Source organism: Eucyclogobius newberryi, unplaced genomic scaffold, assembly GCF_026437365.1.
Source record: "Eucyclogobius newberryi isolate DKJ021-1_F unplaced genomic scaffold, fEucNew1.0.hap1 SCAF_20, whole genome shotgun sequence".
Classification (NCBI taxonomy): Eukaryota; Metazoa; Chordata; class Actinopteri; order Gobiiformes; family Gobiidae; genus Eucyclogobius; species Eucyclogobius newberryi.
Genome location: NW_027315835.1, coordinates 4,839,454 through 4,854,576, shown reverse-complemented (window position 1 = coordinate 4,854,576; position 15,123 = coordinate 4,839,454). Strand labels below are relative to the sequence as shown.

Sequence of the window (15,123 nt, the reverse complement as noted above, 5' to 3'; positions counted from 1 at the left end):
TTCAGGATCAAAAGTGATCCACATTTTTATTCAAAGAGTCACGGTGTCTGTGCGGCAAAGCCGCACATTGTGCCAAGAATTCAAAATAAAATTGCTTTTTGATGGTAAAACAAAGGGGAGAAGATGTGACAGCGTCACAGATTCAGCAGTAGGCGTAATAAAAGGACAATTGGGGCGCGTTAGCGCCCCCTCCTCTTGCGGCGTGGCGGCGGCGTGGCGAGGGCCGATCATTGCCGCTTGCGGCTATATTTGTATTTACTGTTCTTACTGCTGCTACTGTAGTCGTAGTTACTGTATTTACTGCTGTTACTGTAGTCGTAGTTACTGTAGTAGTAAGTCAGTAAGTGATATTTGACGTAAGCCTAAAATATAGCAGCATATGCTTTAAAATAATATTATTCAAGTAGAAGTACAAAGTGATGGTAAGAAATGACGGTAAGAATAAAAAGAACACTCAAATATTTTGGGAGACTACTCACTTGTACTAGTTGTAAGAGTAAAGACTAAAGTTAATTGGAAGAAAAGACGACAGAACAGCTTTTGTCTCTTATAAAGTATAAAAACTACTTTGAGACGGACAATTTTATTTCAAACAGTTTAATCACCCACCTCTGTTTACATCTGGGTCGTCAATATGCGGCCTGCGGGCCAAACCCGGCCCGCCGATCAGTGTAGGGTCAGGGCCGCTGTGGCTACACTTCCCGGAGTGAATGAATAATGCACCGAAAAGAGAAATAAATCCAATGATTAATTCATATGAACTGTCTCGCTGCCCGTTTTCTTATGATTAAAAATGTATCTTATTTTATTTTTTCGATGCTACGCAACTTTGTGCCTTCAAACTGAGTGATGCAAACTGTGAGAATAACATATTTTCTTGATGATTTAATCTCATGTACTACTTTTTAACACAAATTGAACCAAGTTAGTTATATTTAAGACCTGGACCAGCTTTAGAGCGAGTTTGTGGTTCATGACTGATGTAATTTGTTGTTTAGTCTTGATTTAAACCCGGTCTTGTCCTGGATCTACTCTGAGCTCTAGTCTAAGTCTGTTTTCTGGATTTGCCTTCGCTTATCACCACTTTAGCGTTATTTTCAGTCCCGTTGTCACATCTTTACTCTCGCTGATATGACTAAACAGTAGACTTGTTTGTGGACGTTACGGAGATAAAACGTGAGAAGATGGTGGAGTGGATCTGTCGTCCGGGCCCCGAGACGCTCCGAAAAGCCCCCCGGAGAACCTAATTGAAGGCCCCCGAGCGTTCCTGGGCCACCGCTGTGCACCTTAAAGCTTTATTGGCCCGAACGCTCCCGTGTGAATGGAATATTTGCTCGAATTCCTTTCTCGAGTAAATTTGAACGAGTGCCAGGTCTTTGCTCTCGGCGCAGGAGCCTTTGTGCGCCGTGGGTCGTAATTCAAAGCCGAACCAAAGGCCCCCGTCGCGGCGAAACGTCGGTTCTTTAGCGCAATATTCGTGAATGCGCGTGGGTTTTTTTTGCTCCGAGAGGTCATTTGTCGGGCGCGGCTGAAGAAACGAGGTGGCATTTGCGTGTGTTATGTAAAGTGTTTAACAAAGGAGCTGTATTTGCACCAATATGGGTCAAATCCAGAGCGCCACTGCATTAGATATTTGAAATGTTTCCGATAATTAATAAATAACCTCATGGATTATCTTATCTTATCTTATCTTATCTTATCTTATCTTATGAATGACTTCGGAACTTTTGAACGCCGAATGAGAAATAAGCAAAAAATAAATCAAATACTACATGACGTCTGATTTATGATTGAATCTGAATGTAATCTGAAGGATAAAAGTTTAAATAGTGCACACAAATTGGTATATTTAAGGTTAGACAAGAAGAACTAAATAGCGGCGCAATAAACACATTTAAAGGGCCCTCGACAGGTTTTTACGATTTTTCTAATTTTGACTTTGTTTGGTGTATTTATACTTGTTGTACTTATAAATTATAGTTTTTACACCAATCGAGCAGGTATTTGTGGAGAAAACATGGAAAAATCTGTAGAAAAAATGACAGGAAGTGACATCACACCAGGGACACTCATTCCAGTCAAAGTTTATGCAGAATTTACACAAAAGAAACAACTTTTTTAACTCTCTAAACATTAATCCAACAAAATAAAGTTGTTCTCATATTTTTATTTGTCAAATAAAAAAATGGTGACATTAGATTAGTTTTAGCCCAGTGGTTGCTGGGTAATTTCCTAATGTGATGTCATCAATTACAAACAGGAAGTGAAATTATAAACCTAAAAAATTTGCTATTTTGTGATAAAATGTTTAAATTTTTTTGCAAACATTTAAAATATATTTATCTGAACTGTAGGGGGCGCTTTAATATTGTCAACATAAAGCTTTTGTCACTGTAGATTTACTGTCAGAGCGTCTTTTACTCGAGTAAGAGACCGATACTTCTAGCTCCTGGTCCTAGCCTTCAGGGCTAATGGGGTCATGGGGTCAATTATACCAGTCCGTCAGGGGGAGGAGCTTCGGCCGCGTTTGGAGAATCCGAGCGTTCCAACCGGTGGCGGGAACGACGAGCGAAATCACGACTCACGATTCAAAAACAACGGCACCCACAGACGAACCGTAAACGAGCAATTTCACCATGACAAACACGACTGCGAGAAACGCCGCGGACGGCGAGACGCGGCGAAACGACTCGGCGAAGCAAAGGCCCCGCGGGCGGCTTGGCCCCTGTGCGAGAAAGAGCAATTATTCCACTAAATCATCCCGCGCTTTAGTCCCACCGCGCTCAGCAGACAAATGACTTTTATGCAAATTCATGCTGGCCCTGAACGCTTTGAAATTTCAAACTTTTGTGCGGAAAATTGGTGAAATTGTTCCACGTCTGAGGCATTTCATTTGTTCGTTTAATCCGTCACAACCGGACAGTAAGACCGACCGAGTCCTCGTTAGAAGGCGATGCCACTCACTGCGACTCTCTTTTCACTTCTGTCTTTACAAACGCTCCATTCGCCGGTGTAAAACTACGATAAACATCCCGCCAAACAAAGGAATGACAAGAAAACCATTTATTCCGTGTCGTTGACAAACCCCGCCTCCTATATTAATATCTATATAGATAAATAGATATAGTTTTTATTATTTTTTTCCATGTTCCCTGTGACAATGTGGCTCCCGAACATTTATTTAATTTATTTATGAACCTTTATTTAACCAGGTAAGAACTCACTGACATCGAGGTTTCCCTGTGTCCTTTTCATCGACACACGTAATCCTACTTGTACATGTATCTGCAGTGTGTATTTGTGTATCTGCAGTATGTGTTTGTGTATCTACAGTATGTGTTTGTGTATCTGCAGTATGTGTTTGTGTGTCTGCAGTATGTGTTTGTGTATCTGCAGTATGTTTGTGTATCTGCAGTATGTATTTGTGTGTCTGCAGTATGTGTATCTGCAGTATTTGTGTATCTGCAGTATGTGTTTGTGTATCTACAGTATGTGTTTGTGTATCTGCAGTATGTGTATCTGCAGTATGTGTTTGTGTGTCTGCAGTATGTGTTTGTGTATCTGCAGTATGTGTTTGTGTATCTGCAGTATGTGTTTGTGTATCTGCAGTATGTATTTGTGTGTCTGCAGTATGTGTATCTGCAGTATGTATTTGTGTGTCTGCAGTATGTGTATCTGCAGTATGTATTTGTGTGTCTGCAGTATGTGTATCTGCAGTATGTGTTTGTGTATCTACAGTATGTGTTTGTGTATCTGCAGTATGTATTTGTGTATCTGCAGTATGTGTTTGTGTATCTGCAGTATGTATTTGTGTGTCTGCAGTATGTGTATCTGCAGTATGTGTATCTGCAGTATGTGTTTGTGTATCTACAGTATGTGTTTGTGTATCTGCAGTATGTGTTTGTGTATCTACAGTATGTGTTTGTGTATCTGCAGTATGTATTTGTGTATCTGCAGTATGTATTTGTGTGTCTGCAGTATGTGTATCTGCAGTATGTTTTGTGTATCTGCAGTATGTGTTTGTGTATCTACAGTATGTGTTTGTGTATCTGCAGTATGTATTTGTGTATCTGCAGTATGTATTTGTGTGTCTGCAGTATGTGTATCTGCAGTATGTGTTTGTGTATCTGCAGTATGTGTTTGTGTATCTACAGTATGTGTTTGTGTATATACAGTATGTGTTTGTGTATCTGCAGTATGTGTTTGTGTATCTGCAGTATGTGTTTGTGTATGTGCAGTATGAGTTTGTGTATCTGCAGTATGTGTTTGTGTATCTGCAGTATGTGTTTGTGTATCTACAGTATGCGTTTGTGTATCTGCAGTATGTGTTTGTGTATCTGCAGTATGTGTTTGTGTATCTGCAGTATTTGTGTATCTGCAGTATGTGTTTGTGTATCTACAGTATGTGTTTGTGTATCTGCAGTATGTGTTTGTGTGTCTGCAGTATGTGTTTGTGTATCTGCAGTATGTGTTTGTGTATCTACAGTATGTGTTTGTGTATCTGCAGTATGTGTTTGTGTGTCTGCAGTATGTGTTTGTGTGTCTGCAGTATTTGTGTATCTGCAGTATGTGTTTGTGTATCTACAGTATGTGTTTGTGTATCTGCAGTATGTGTTTGTGTATCTGCAGTATGTGTTTGTGTATCTACAGTATGTGTTTGTGTATCTGCAGTATGTGTTTGTGTATCTACAGTATGTGTTTGTGTATCTGCAGTATGTGTTTGTGTATCTACAGTATGTGTTTGTGTATCTGCAGTATGTGTTTGTGTATCTGCAGTATGTGTCTGAGTGTCTGCAGTATGTATTTGTGTATTTGCAGTATGTGTATCTGCAGTATGTGTATCTGTAAGTACTTCTCTGCGTCTTCAGGTGGACGAGATTTACCACGACGAGTCCCTGGGGGCCGACATCAACATCGTGCTGGTGCGGATGATCATGGTGGGCTACAGACAGGTGAGGTGGGCTACTGACAGGTGAGGTGGGCTACAGACAGGTGAGGTGGGCTACAGACAGGTGAGGTGGGCTACTGACAGGTGAGGTGGGCTACTGACAGGTGAGGTGGGCTACAAACAGGTGAGGTGGGCTACTGACAGGTGAGGTGGGCTACAGACAGGTGAGGTGGGCTACAGACAGGTGAGGTGGGCTACAACAGACAGGTGAGGTGGGCTACAGACAGGTGAGGTGGGCTACAGACAGGTGAGGTGGGCTACAACAGACAGGTGAGGTGGGCTACAGACAGGTGAGGTGGGCTACAGACAGGTGAGGTGGGCTACAACAGACAGGTGAGGTGGGCTACAGACAGGTGAGGTGGGCTACAACAGACAGGTGAGGTGGGCTACAGACAGGTGAGGTGGGCTACAGACAGGTGAGGTGGGCTACAACAGACAGGTGAGGTGGGCTACAGACAGGTGAGGTGGGCTACAGACAGGTGAGGTGGGCTACAACAGACAGGTGAGGTGGGCTACAGACAGGTGAGGTGGGCTACAGACAGGTGAGGTGGGCTACAGACAGGTGAGGTGGGCTACAACAGACAGGTGAGGTGGGCTACAGACAGGTGAGGTGGGCTACAGACAGGTGAGGTGGGCTACAGACAGGTGAGGTGGGCTACAGACAGGTGAGGTGGGCGGGTCCAGGTCCAGGTTATAATCGTACGCATAGAAACACAAGAGTCGTGAGAGTTTTAGAAGGTAAAGCGCCCTCTACAGGTCGAACGACTCATTGAACCAAAATGCAGTTAAGAAAAATATATTTAGAATTTTGCTAAAAATTATAAAAAATGTTCTCACAGAACAGCACATTTTTTAGGTTTATAATTTAACTTCCTGATTGGAATTGATGACATCACAGTAGGAAATTACCCAGCAAACACTGGGCCAAAACTCATCTAAAGTTTTTATTTGACAAAAAAAATATATGAGAGTGACTTTATTTTGTTGAATTCATGTTTAAAGAGTCAAAAAGTTGTTTCTTTGTGTAAATTCTGCATAAACTTTGACCGGAATGAGGTGTGACGTCACTTCCTGTCATTTTCTACAGATTTTTCAACATTTTCTCCACAAATACCTGCTCGATCCGTGTAGAACTATCATTTAAATGTACAACAGGTAAAAACACACCAAATAGAGTCAAAATTAGACTTGAAATTTTTTCGATCTAAAGCCCAAAAAAATAGACCTAAATGTAAATAATTATTTCTAACTTAATTTAACTTAATTTTGTCTTTCATAAAGTTAAATTCCGTAAAGCCGCTCACAAACTTGAGGAACAGTCACACGTTCGACCACGAGAATGAAAGAAAATGAAAGATTTCACTGTCGTTCGGTCACAGGCTCAAAAAATCGTGAAAAATCGATGAATCGCGATGTTTTTTCGCAGTCATCATGACTTCATCGTGACGTCCCTCGTCACAATGAAGCTCTTTTCTCTTGTGCGTTCACACCAGCAAGCAACACGAAACTTTGTACCAAACTGGGACTAAACCCGGAGCTAAACCTGGACTCGACCAGGACCCAAACCAAGACTAAACTGGGCTCAAACTAGGACCAAACCACGTGAGGAAAACAAACTAAAACCTTTCAACAAACAAGAACATTATAACTTCCAAATGTTCAGTAAAAGCGTCGCGTCAAAGTCAAATCGCTGCCTTCTCGTGTTCTTTTCCCCTTTATTATAATTTCATGTTCATCTCCCGGAGACGGGATTGAGTCACATCCGCGCTCTCGTTCCCGGCTCATTTGTTGCTCGGATCGGTTTTAATTGCGGCGCCGCGATGCTTCCCAGAGTCCTCGGCGGCGTTGCCATGCGGTCGTTACAGCGGCAGAGGCTCGGCCGAGTGGAACACGTCGATATCAAACCTCTTTGTTCGTCTGATTCCGTTCAATGTTCCGCGTCTTCAACGGGCTTCCTGTTTTCGCCGCATCCGCGCTCGTGAAAAGCCGTTAAAAATCCAAATAAATGCACATAATAGAGCGCTCGATATTTGCAATGGGCTGGTTAAAGTGAAATAATACTTGTTTTTAATCTTTAAAATGATCGATTCTCATTGGGTCATTGGCCAAGACACTTCGACAACAACATAAATGAATAAAGAAAACACCGTAAACTATGAAAAACCAGTTATGTTTAAATTACAGTTTATACTACGCGTTGTTCCTTCATCAAGATCATGCCTTTGATTACTTTGTTTTTTTTTAGCTTCATTCCCCTTTGTTTTGTTCATATTTTTTTGCGCGCTCACAAATAACTCTGTTTCAAGTTTCCCCGTGTTGTTTTTTTTGCGTCACATCCGGACTTCTCCTCCGTCGTTTTTAAGTTCCCGAACCAGCGCCGGATTCTTTCCAGGTTCTGTGTTTGTATTGTGTTCACGGTGAGAGCGGTCACGTTGCCTAATTGTGTCTTTTTTTCTTTTTTTTTTCATTGTTTAGTCTTTCTGACAAAAGAGGGGGCACTCCAATGCCAAAAGACCTAAATGGAACTTGAGGTTTTTTTGTTTTGTTTTTTTTTACATTATTTTAAAAACGAATTCCAAAGGGAACAAAAGCAGGTGTAAGAATGTAATACATAACTAAATTTGTAATTATTTGTTTCATAAGATTAATAAAAAAAAATAAAAAATTAAAAAAATAATTAAACCTGAAATATTTTTTTTTAATTTTCAGTATGTTTTTCTCGGTCAAACAAACAAACAAACTAAACAAACAAACAACAAAACAAACAAAAAACAAAACAAGCAAAAAAAATGTCTATCTAAGAATAAGAACAATTCAAACATAAAAAATAAATAAGAAAATCATTTAGAAATGGTCTTTCTTTCAAAATTCAAATACAGTTGGAACCAGTTTTGTTTCTTACTATCTGTTTATTCATTCAAAGTGGCTACACAGTATAACGCATTCTTAATAATTATTAAATAAAACACTTTAAGTCCATATTAAAGGTTCTGCTGTTTTTCTAATTCTGATTTAGTTTAACAGTGTAAAACCTGTGCTAAATATTAATCACTGTTTTATTTCCGTTAAGTTGCAGTTTGTGAAGCAATTGTGAAAAATAAGAGTTTAAAATGACAGGAAGTGGAGCTGAATCCCTCTGTGATGTCATCAGTGTGCGACACAGAGACAGTTTAAACCGTTGTTGGACTAAATAAAGGTGTTTTATGGTATTATTGTGTCAGATCAGAACTGTTGTGTCATTTATGTGGAGTTTGGCTCTTGTTTACAGTCTGGTTGCTATGGTAACAGCTGTGGAATCACCTCTATGTCATATTTGTGCTCATGTTCAACCAGGAAGTACAATTATAAACTTTACACAAATGGTTCAAACTGGGGACAAACGGGCAAAATGTTTCGTCAAATCTGAAATATAATTGTGTTCACTGCGTTTTAGTTAAATGTGTAGTTTAAACCGCCATAAAGACTTTAAATATGTTACCTTTGCTGCCCTGGGGCGGTTTGATGGAAATGTAGATACCGATCAGTCCAAAGTCCAGTAGAAAAACAGCCACATTTGTAATATACTTTACACCAGGGACACAACAAAAGAATCCTTACATCTCTATTCACAACACATTTGACGTAATCTGATGGGTTCATTTGATCTTTTATGAACTTAAAACGATATCACTGTTAACTCGGTTTGCACTGTAGAAAAACGCACAGTTCAATTCGCACAGAGCGTTATTCTCCACTCATAACAGTGTCATTATTTGCTATTATTTCTGAAATACCAGAGTCGCCGTATCAAAGATGGCTGCACTTATTACACACACAATAGCAACATAATGAGAAGGAGGTGTTTTCAGTCTGGCCCGTGTTGTGAGCCGTCGTTCTGCCTCGTTTAGAGATTTAAAATGTGTGTTAGAAACGTTCAACTAAAGGTAAAGGTAATACTGCTGCACTTTTGTGACTCATTAGACAGACATTTCACATTTGTCTGACAATAAACCTCGACTAAGACGTGTAAAGACATGTTCTAACTCGTTTTTTCTGACGGTTTTGTCGCTCGACTCTGTATTGCCCAATGCAAAAAAATGCTGGCAGTATTTGAGTTAAAGTGTCTTTACACGTCTATGTAGTTGAGAGAATTAGGTTTTCCTCAGCACAGACGACGTAAAGGCAGCTCTTAGGTTCAAAATGAGTCCGCTGTGTGCTGTCTGCATCTAATTATGAAGCGTTTAATCGTCCGTAAAACTAGAAAGTACGCCGTTAGCATGCTAGCTGTTGTTAGCATTAATAATCATGTCTAAAACAAGTCTAAACCTGATGAAACCAGGTCTAAATCATCATAACTCATCGAGATACTTCATATTTGTCAGTATTGCCCGATGGCGACCCTCCCAGCTCAGTGTCTTGCCCGATGGCGACCCTCCCAGTGCAGTGTCTTAACCGATGGCGACCCTCCCAGTGCAGTGTCTTGCCCGATGGCGACCCTCCCAGTGCAGTGTCTTGCCCGATGGCAACCCTCCCAGTGCAGTGTCTTGCCCGATGGCGACCCTCCCAGCTCAGTGTCTTGCCCGATGGCGACCCTCCCAGTGCAGTGTCTTGCCCGATGGCAACCCTCCCAGTGCAGTGTCTTGCCCGATGGCAACCCTCCCAGTGCAGTGTCTTGCCCGATGGCGACCCTCCCAGCTCAGTGTCTTGCCCGATGGCGACCCTCCCAGTGCAGTGTCTTGCCCGATGGCAACCCTCCCAGTGCAGTGTCTTGCCCGATGTCGACCCTCCCAGTGCAGTGTCTTGCCCAATGGCGACCCTCCCAGCTCAGTGTCTTGCTCGATGGCGACCCTCCCAGCTCAGTGTCTTGCCCGATGGCGACCCTCCTGGCGCAGTGTCTTGCCCGATGGCGACCCTCCCGGCGCAGTGTCTTGCCCGATGGCGACCCTCCCAGTGCAGTGTCTTGCCCGATGGCGACCCTCCCGGTGCTCACACCTCTTCTGTCCCTCAGTCCATCAGCCTGATCGAGCGTGGGAACCCGTCGCGCTCGCTGGAGCAGGTGTGCCGCTGGGCGAACACGCAGCAGCGGCGCGACCCGGAGCACGCCGAGTACCACGACCACGCCATCTTCCTCACCAGGCAAGACTTTGGTCCCGCAGGTATGCAAGGTACTGTATCGCACTCGATCCGGGACTGTGCAGACCGCTTTCCCTTCACAAAAACAGAACCGGTCGGCCCAGGTAAGGCCAACAAACAACTGCCGTGTCAATGTGTGAAATATCTGGAGTTTTTTTGGCATGTAGTGAAAAAACAGAACTGGTGTTGAGTCCGAGGTGCTGAAGGTGTAACGTCTCTGACCTGCCGACCGCTTGTCTCCATGGCGATGTTTGTCCTTTACCTGGAATTAAACGTGTCTTGCTTTTATTTCATTGTGTGTGTTTCAAATATTCCTGTAAAAACATGTATTTATTTGTTACTGTGAAATGGCTCGCCTTTCCCCGGATCTGACCGGTAAGATGGTCTGGTGGCGTTGCATGCTTGTTTCCTTAGAGGACTCAAAGGCTATTGCCAGACCATGGAACATTCCGGCACTCATAAGTAAATGTCATCGCTGGAGTAGGATTTAGCTTCAGTCACTTCCTGTTTACAAGCTCGTCTTCTTTAGCCTCACAAAAAAACTCGTTTTCAAATGTCCTCGATTTGTGGCGTCAGAAATCTGGAGGTCCATAAATTGTCCCCAGACTTAGAGCGTTTCACGGTCATCACCTCTGGGCTCTGGGACGCTTCGACACGCCTGTAACGTGCAGTGAAACATGCTTAGATTAGCGGTAGCATGTCGGGGAAAGCTAGCTTGTGTGGTTTCAGGAGATACATTTAATAAGTACTTTGCTGCTCACTTCTGATTATTGTGATGGTTGAAGTATGTCATCGCTGAGGTTACATTCACAAGTTCAAACTCCTCCGAAACAGGCCCCGTCAAATCGAGACGTTTCAGCCGCGAACTGTTAAGATCTGTGGAGAGGCAAGCCCGTCTATGGTTAGAATACACGTGTTCTTGCACTGAAATCACCCGCGATCGAACGAACCCGAGACGTTTAATGCCACGCTGCGGAACATTCAGGCAACAGACGGCAGCTCCACACCAGAACATTGTACTTTGAACTACTTTGAACTACTTTGAACTACTTTACATGTTTTACGTATAGTTTTGTGAACTGTTTTTGAACTTATCAAACACAATCCCCTTTGATTTCTGCTAAAAAATAGCCCTGGTCTCATTTCAAAGTCAGAACATCGCCTTTATAGATTGTTGACGGTGTAAACAACGTGTGACTCATGAGGATAATGAGGCCGACAGCGTTTACGTTTAACGGCTTCAGTCATTTTACCTTGAGACGACGAATGAATAAAACACCGTTTAAGAACACATCTAAACAACTCGACTCTTAACAGCAGACAAAGTTCAGCAGTGTTTTAGTTATTATCAACACGAGCAGCGCCGGAGCGAAAGTAACAAATTAGAAACAGAAAAGCAGGGTTAATCAACATGAGGCCTGCGGGCCAAAGCAGGCCCGCCAAGCGATTTTATCCGGCCTACAACCTAACATACAATTATTAAAAATGATAATAATCTTGTTTACTGGTTTAATTCTGGGCTAGCACTAGTTTTGACCTGGTTTGGTCTTGGTTTAGGCTTTGTTTGATTCTGCTTTAGACCTGTTCTGGATCTGGGTTAGTCCTGGTTCAGAACTAGTTAGTACTAGTCTAGTTCCAGTTTAATTCTGGTTCAGAACTGGATGGGCAATTTTGCAAAGCTGTTGGCAAAGCATTTTGTATTTTATTTCTCACAAAAATCTGATCTGTCAGTAGTTATTTTATTTCATTAAAATTATTTATTGACCCAAATATTGTTACAGTGGCGTGTTGTGGAATTGCCCTGTAGAAAAGAATTAAAGAACCCAATTATTTTTGCACAGATTTTGAGTGCTATTGAAGTCAAGTGATTTTGATAAAGAATTGTCAACCATTTGCAAGTTAATCGAGTTTATCAAGTAGAAGTGTGCGATATTGACAAAAGCAAATATCTCGATACATTTTTAACATATTAGTTGAGGTTTAACGATCAGGCAAACGTGAAATGTCTGTATAATTAATCACAAAAATGCATAAATATCACTTCATGTCCTCATCACTTTTTACTCAAAACAATACACTCAATATTCAAATTTAGCATTATTTAAAAAAACACACACACACAATATTGTCTCAATTTCAATATACCGATATTATTATACACTTTTTCTTTTCATACATACATAATAAAGTACAGATATCTGCTCTCAAATGCAGTAAAGTAAAAGTTAAAAGTATTCACTGTACTCAGTTAAGTACAGTTACTTCCCACCACTGAGCACGAGCATAAACACAAATCCAATGTTAACCTGAAATGTTCCACAATACGGCGTTAAACTTAAACAAACAGGCCAAGTGACGGGTCAGATCTGTGGAGGAACGAGCCGACTCACAGTCACAGTAAGAATCCATGTTTTTCGCTGTGTTTTGGCGCAAGAAAAATACTTCTGGTGTTGCATCTTTAACAGGGATTTCGCTCAGGATTTTTATGTATTCACGTGTTTCTGCTTCATTTCGAGCAGTTTTCCCCCTTCAAAAGACATAATATTGTGTTTTAAGTTGTTAATCGCTACGGTAACGATCCAAATTTTCCATCGTTTTGAATCCCACGCACACACGTTCTCGATTCGAGCTAAACTGGCCCAAACCGTTACACGCTTTCTCAAACGAAACGTCCTTTGGCAAACATTCCCCGAACCGTCTCCCAGCGCCGTGCTAACTGGACGTGTAACCGCGCGTGCGTTTGAACCCGGTGCGTACCTGCCACGTCCGAGCGTTGCCGTGGCAGCGCGGAGTGTGTCCATAACAAGCCGCCATCGCACCTCCGTCTCCGGGAGTGACATCAGAGGAGGCCCGGGGTCAGCGCCGACTTCACACGCCGTCCACAGAGTTTGGCTGCCGGGCGCCACATTCCCGGGATAAATATAGACGTTGGGAACACATGGACGTATTAAAGGACACGTATTTGTGGACCATTTGCGTCGCTATTGGCCTTGAAACACGAGCGCGAGTTCATTTGCGTTGGCATTTCATGTTTTAGACCTTGAAATAATGAACACTTTGAAAAGGACGCATCAATTTCTATCAGTCAAGCATTTTCTTTGCGTAAGCGCGCCATCTCCTGGCAGCAGGGGAATTACAATGGGGAAATAAACTAAAGCTAGCTTGCCTTGACATGTAATCATGTGAGCACGGGGAACATTTATGGACTTAAAACGGCACAGGAGACTTCCGGATCTCTACTTTTGATGTCACAAACGTGGGAAATTTGAAGTTTGTGTGTTTTGTGAGGATCAGAGTCAAAGGAACTCGTATTGAAGGTTTTTGATGAGGTAACACTGTATTATGGTTAGAAGCTCAAAAAATCCCTTTAAAATGAGCTTTTTTATGGGTTCATGCCTTTTGCGGTCAGCAGAGGGCGCTCTAACACAAATCTATCCCAAACTTTGTCTTCCAAATATTGTATTATACACATAAATTGAAGTGCCTAAGCATGAACTCAAATGCCAAGGTGACCAAGAGCATATTTAAAAGTCAATAAAGCCAAATGATGTATGATACGTCCACTTAAATCCTATGTTTTATTTACTTTCTTTGACTTTTTGCATTGTCCAATCAAATCTAATCTTTGCAGTTTGTGGTTTATCAAAAGCAGAACACACTTTTTCACCACATTGCAATGTCTCGTTGGTAAATCCCACGTGTTTAGCCACTTTAAAGTTCTAATCTTTTATGGATATGGCTTTGCTGCTGAGGGCTGATCTTCACCTGACGTTCTGATTTGATTGTTTTAATGATTTGCAGCGTGTCATGTCCGACAGATGAGGAACGTACGAGGAACGTAATGATAGTCAAATCTCACAGTATGATGTTATAACCTGCCTCTTTGTCTAGACAAAATTAAAAGAATAATTAAAACGCAGTGATGTTGATCACACCTCAAGTTATTACCTCTTGAGTGCCTCAAGTGCTAACTATGTTTACAGCGTTGGATTTCATAATATTGCAATAAAATTAAATGTTTCATTCATGACCAAATTGCTACCAGCCATTTAAAAAAATGTGTAAACAAAAATCTTCAAAATTGGAGTCAGAATCAGAATATATGGGGAAAATGTGATAATTTTGGCTATTGAAAACCACAATTTACTGTTTTATTTTACATTATTCGTTGGCAAAATCCTGATGTTTGGGTTTTACTGCACAAAAACTTGAAGAATATTTTTTTACAGTTAAATATCTGACTTTACCACAAATTATACTAAAATACTAACATTTCTACCATGAAAAAAAAAATCATTGCTTATTTTTCGTTGTGAAAACTTAAAATCATTGGCATTTAGGTCTGATGTCTGTCTGATGTCAACAGAAACCTTAGATTAACCACAGAATATCATAAAATAAAGACAAATTAGAAGATTTTGGCTATTGAAAACCACCATTTACTGTTTTATTTTACATTATTTACTTAAAATATTCTAAACTACACTGACAAAATCCTGATGTTTGAGTTAAACTGCACAAAAACTTGACCCCACAATAGTTTTACGCCTAGATATGACTTTACCACAAATTATACTCAAATATTGACATTTCCACAATTTAAAAACCATGTTCTTAAAGTTGAAAAAGAAAAAAAATCTAAAAAATTTAAAACATTGAAAACATTGAAAAAATTGAAAAAAATGAAAATATTCAAAAAATTCTAAAAATTGAAAAATTGAATTAAAAAAACCCAAAACAAATCTACTTAAAAAATTAAAATACAATTCTAAATAGTTGTTTATTTTTTTGTTCTAAAGACTTATCATCATTAGCATTTCGTTCTGTTAACCCTTGAAAACACGTCACGGTCGACACTGTCGCCACAAAGGAAAACGCTGCCCAATATTGCATCACAGTTTTCACACTTTTCTATCGGCTGCTCTTCAAGAAAATTATGTGAAAAGTTCTTATTTATACTGTTCAAAAGTAGAAGAGTCCCTCATTCATGTCGTCTGCGCTGAAATGTAGCAAAGGATCATGGGCAATGTAGTTCACCTGCCGCAGAACAACAACGCATGTCG

General features: G+C 41.0%; 1 protein-coding gene across 1 annotated transcript in view; it reads left to right on the top strand.

Moving 5' to 3' along the window:
- The window catches only part of adamts14 (ADAM metallopeptidase with thrombospondin type 1 motif, 14), a 208,427-nt gene that overhangs the window by 147,515 nt on the left and 45,789 nt on the right, over positions 1-15,123 (top strand). Inside the window, exons 4-5 of the mRNA XM_072456808.1 lie at positions 4,869-4,952; positions 9,936-10,092. Of these exons, the coding sequence (XP_072312909.1) occupies positions 4,869-4,952; positions 9,936-10,092 (241 nt within the window). The remainder of the gene's footprint in view (positions 1-4,868; positions 4,953-9,935; positions 10,093-15,123) is intronic.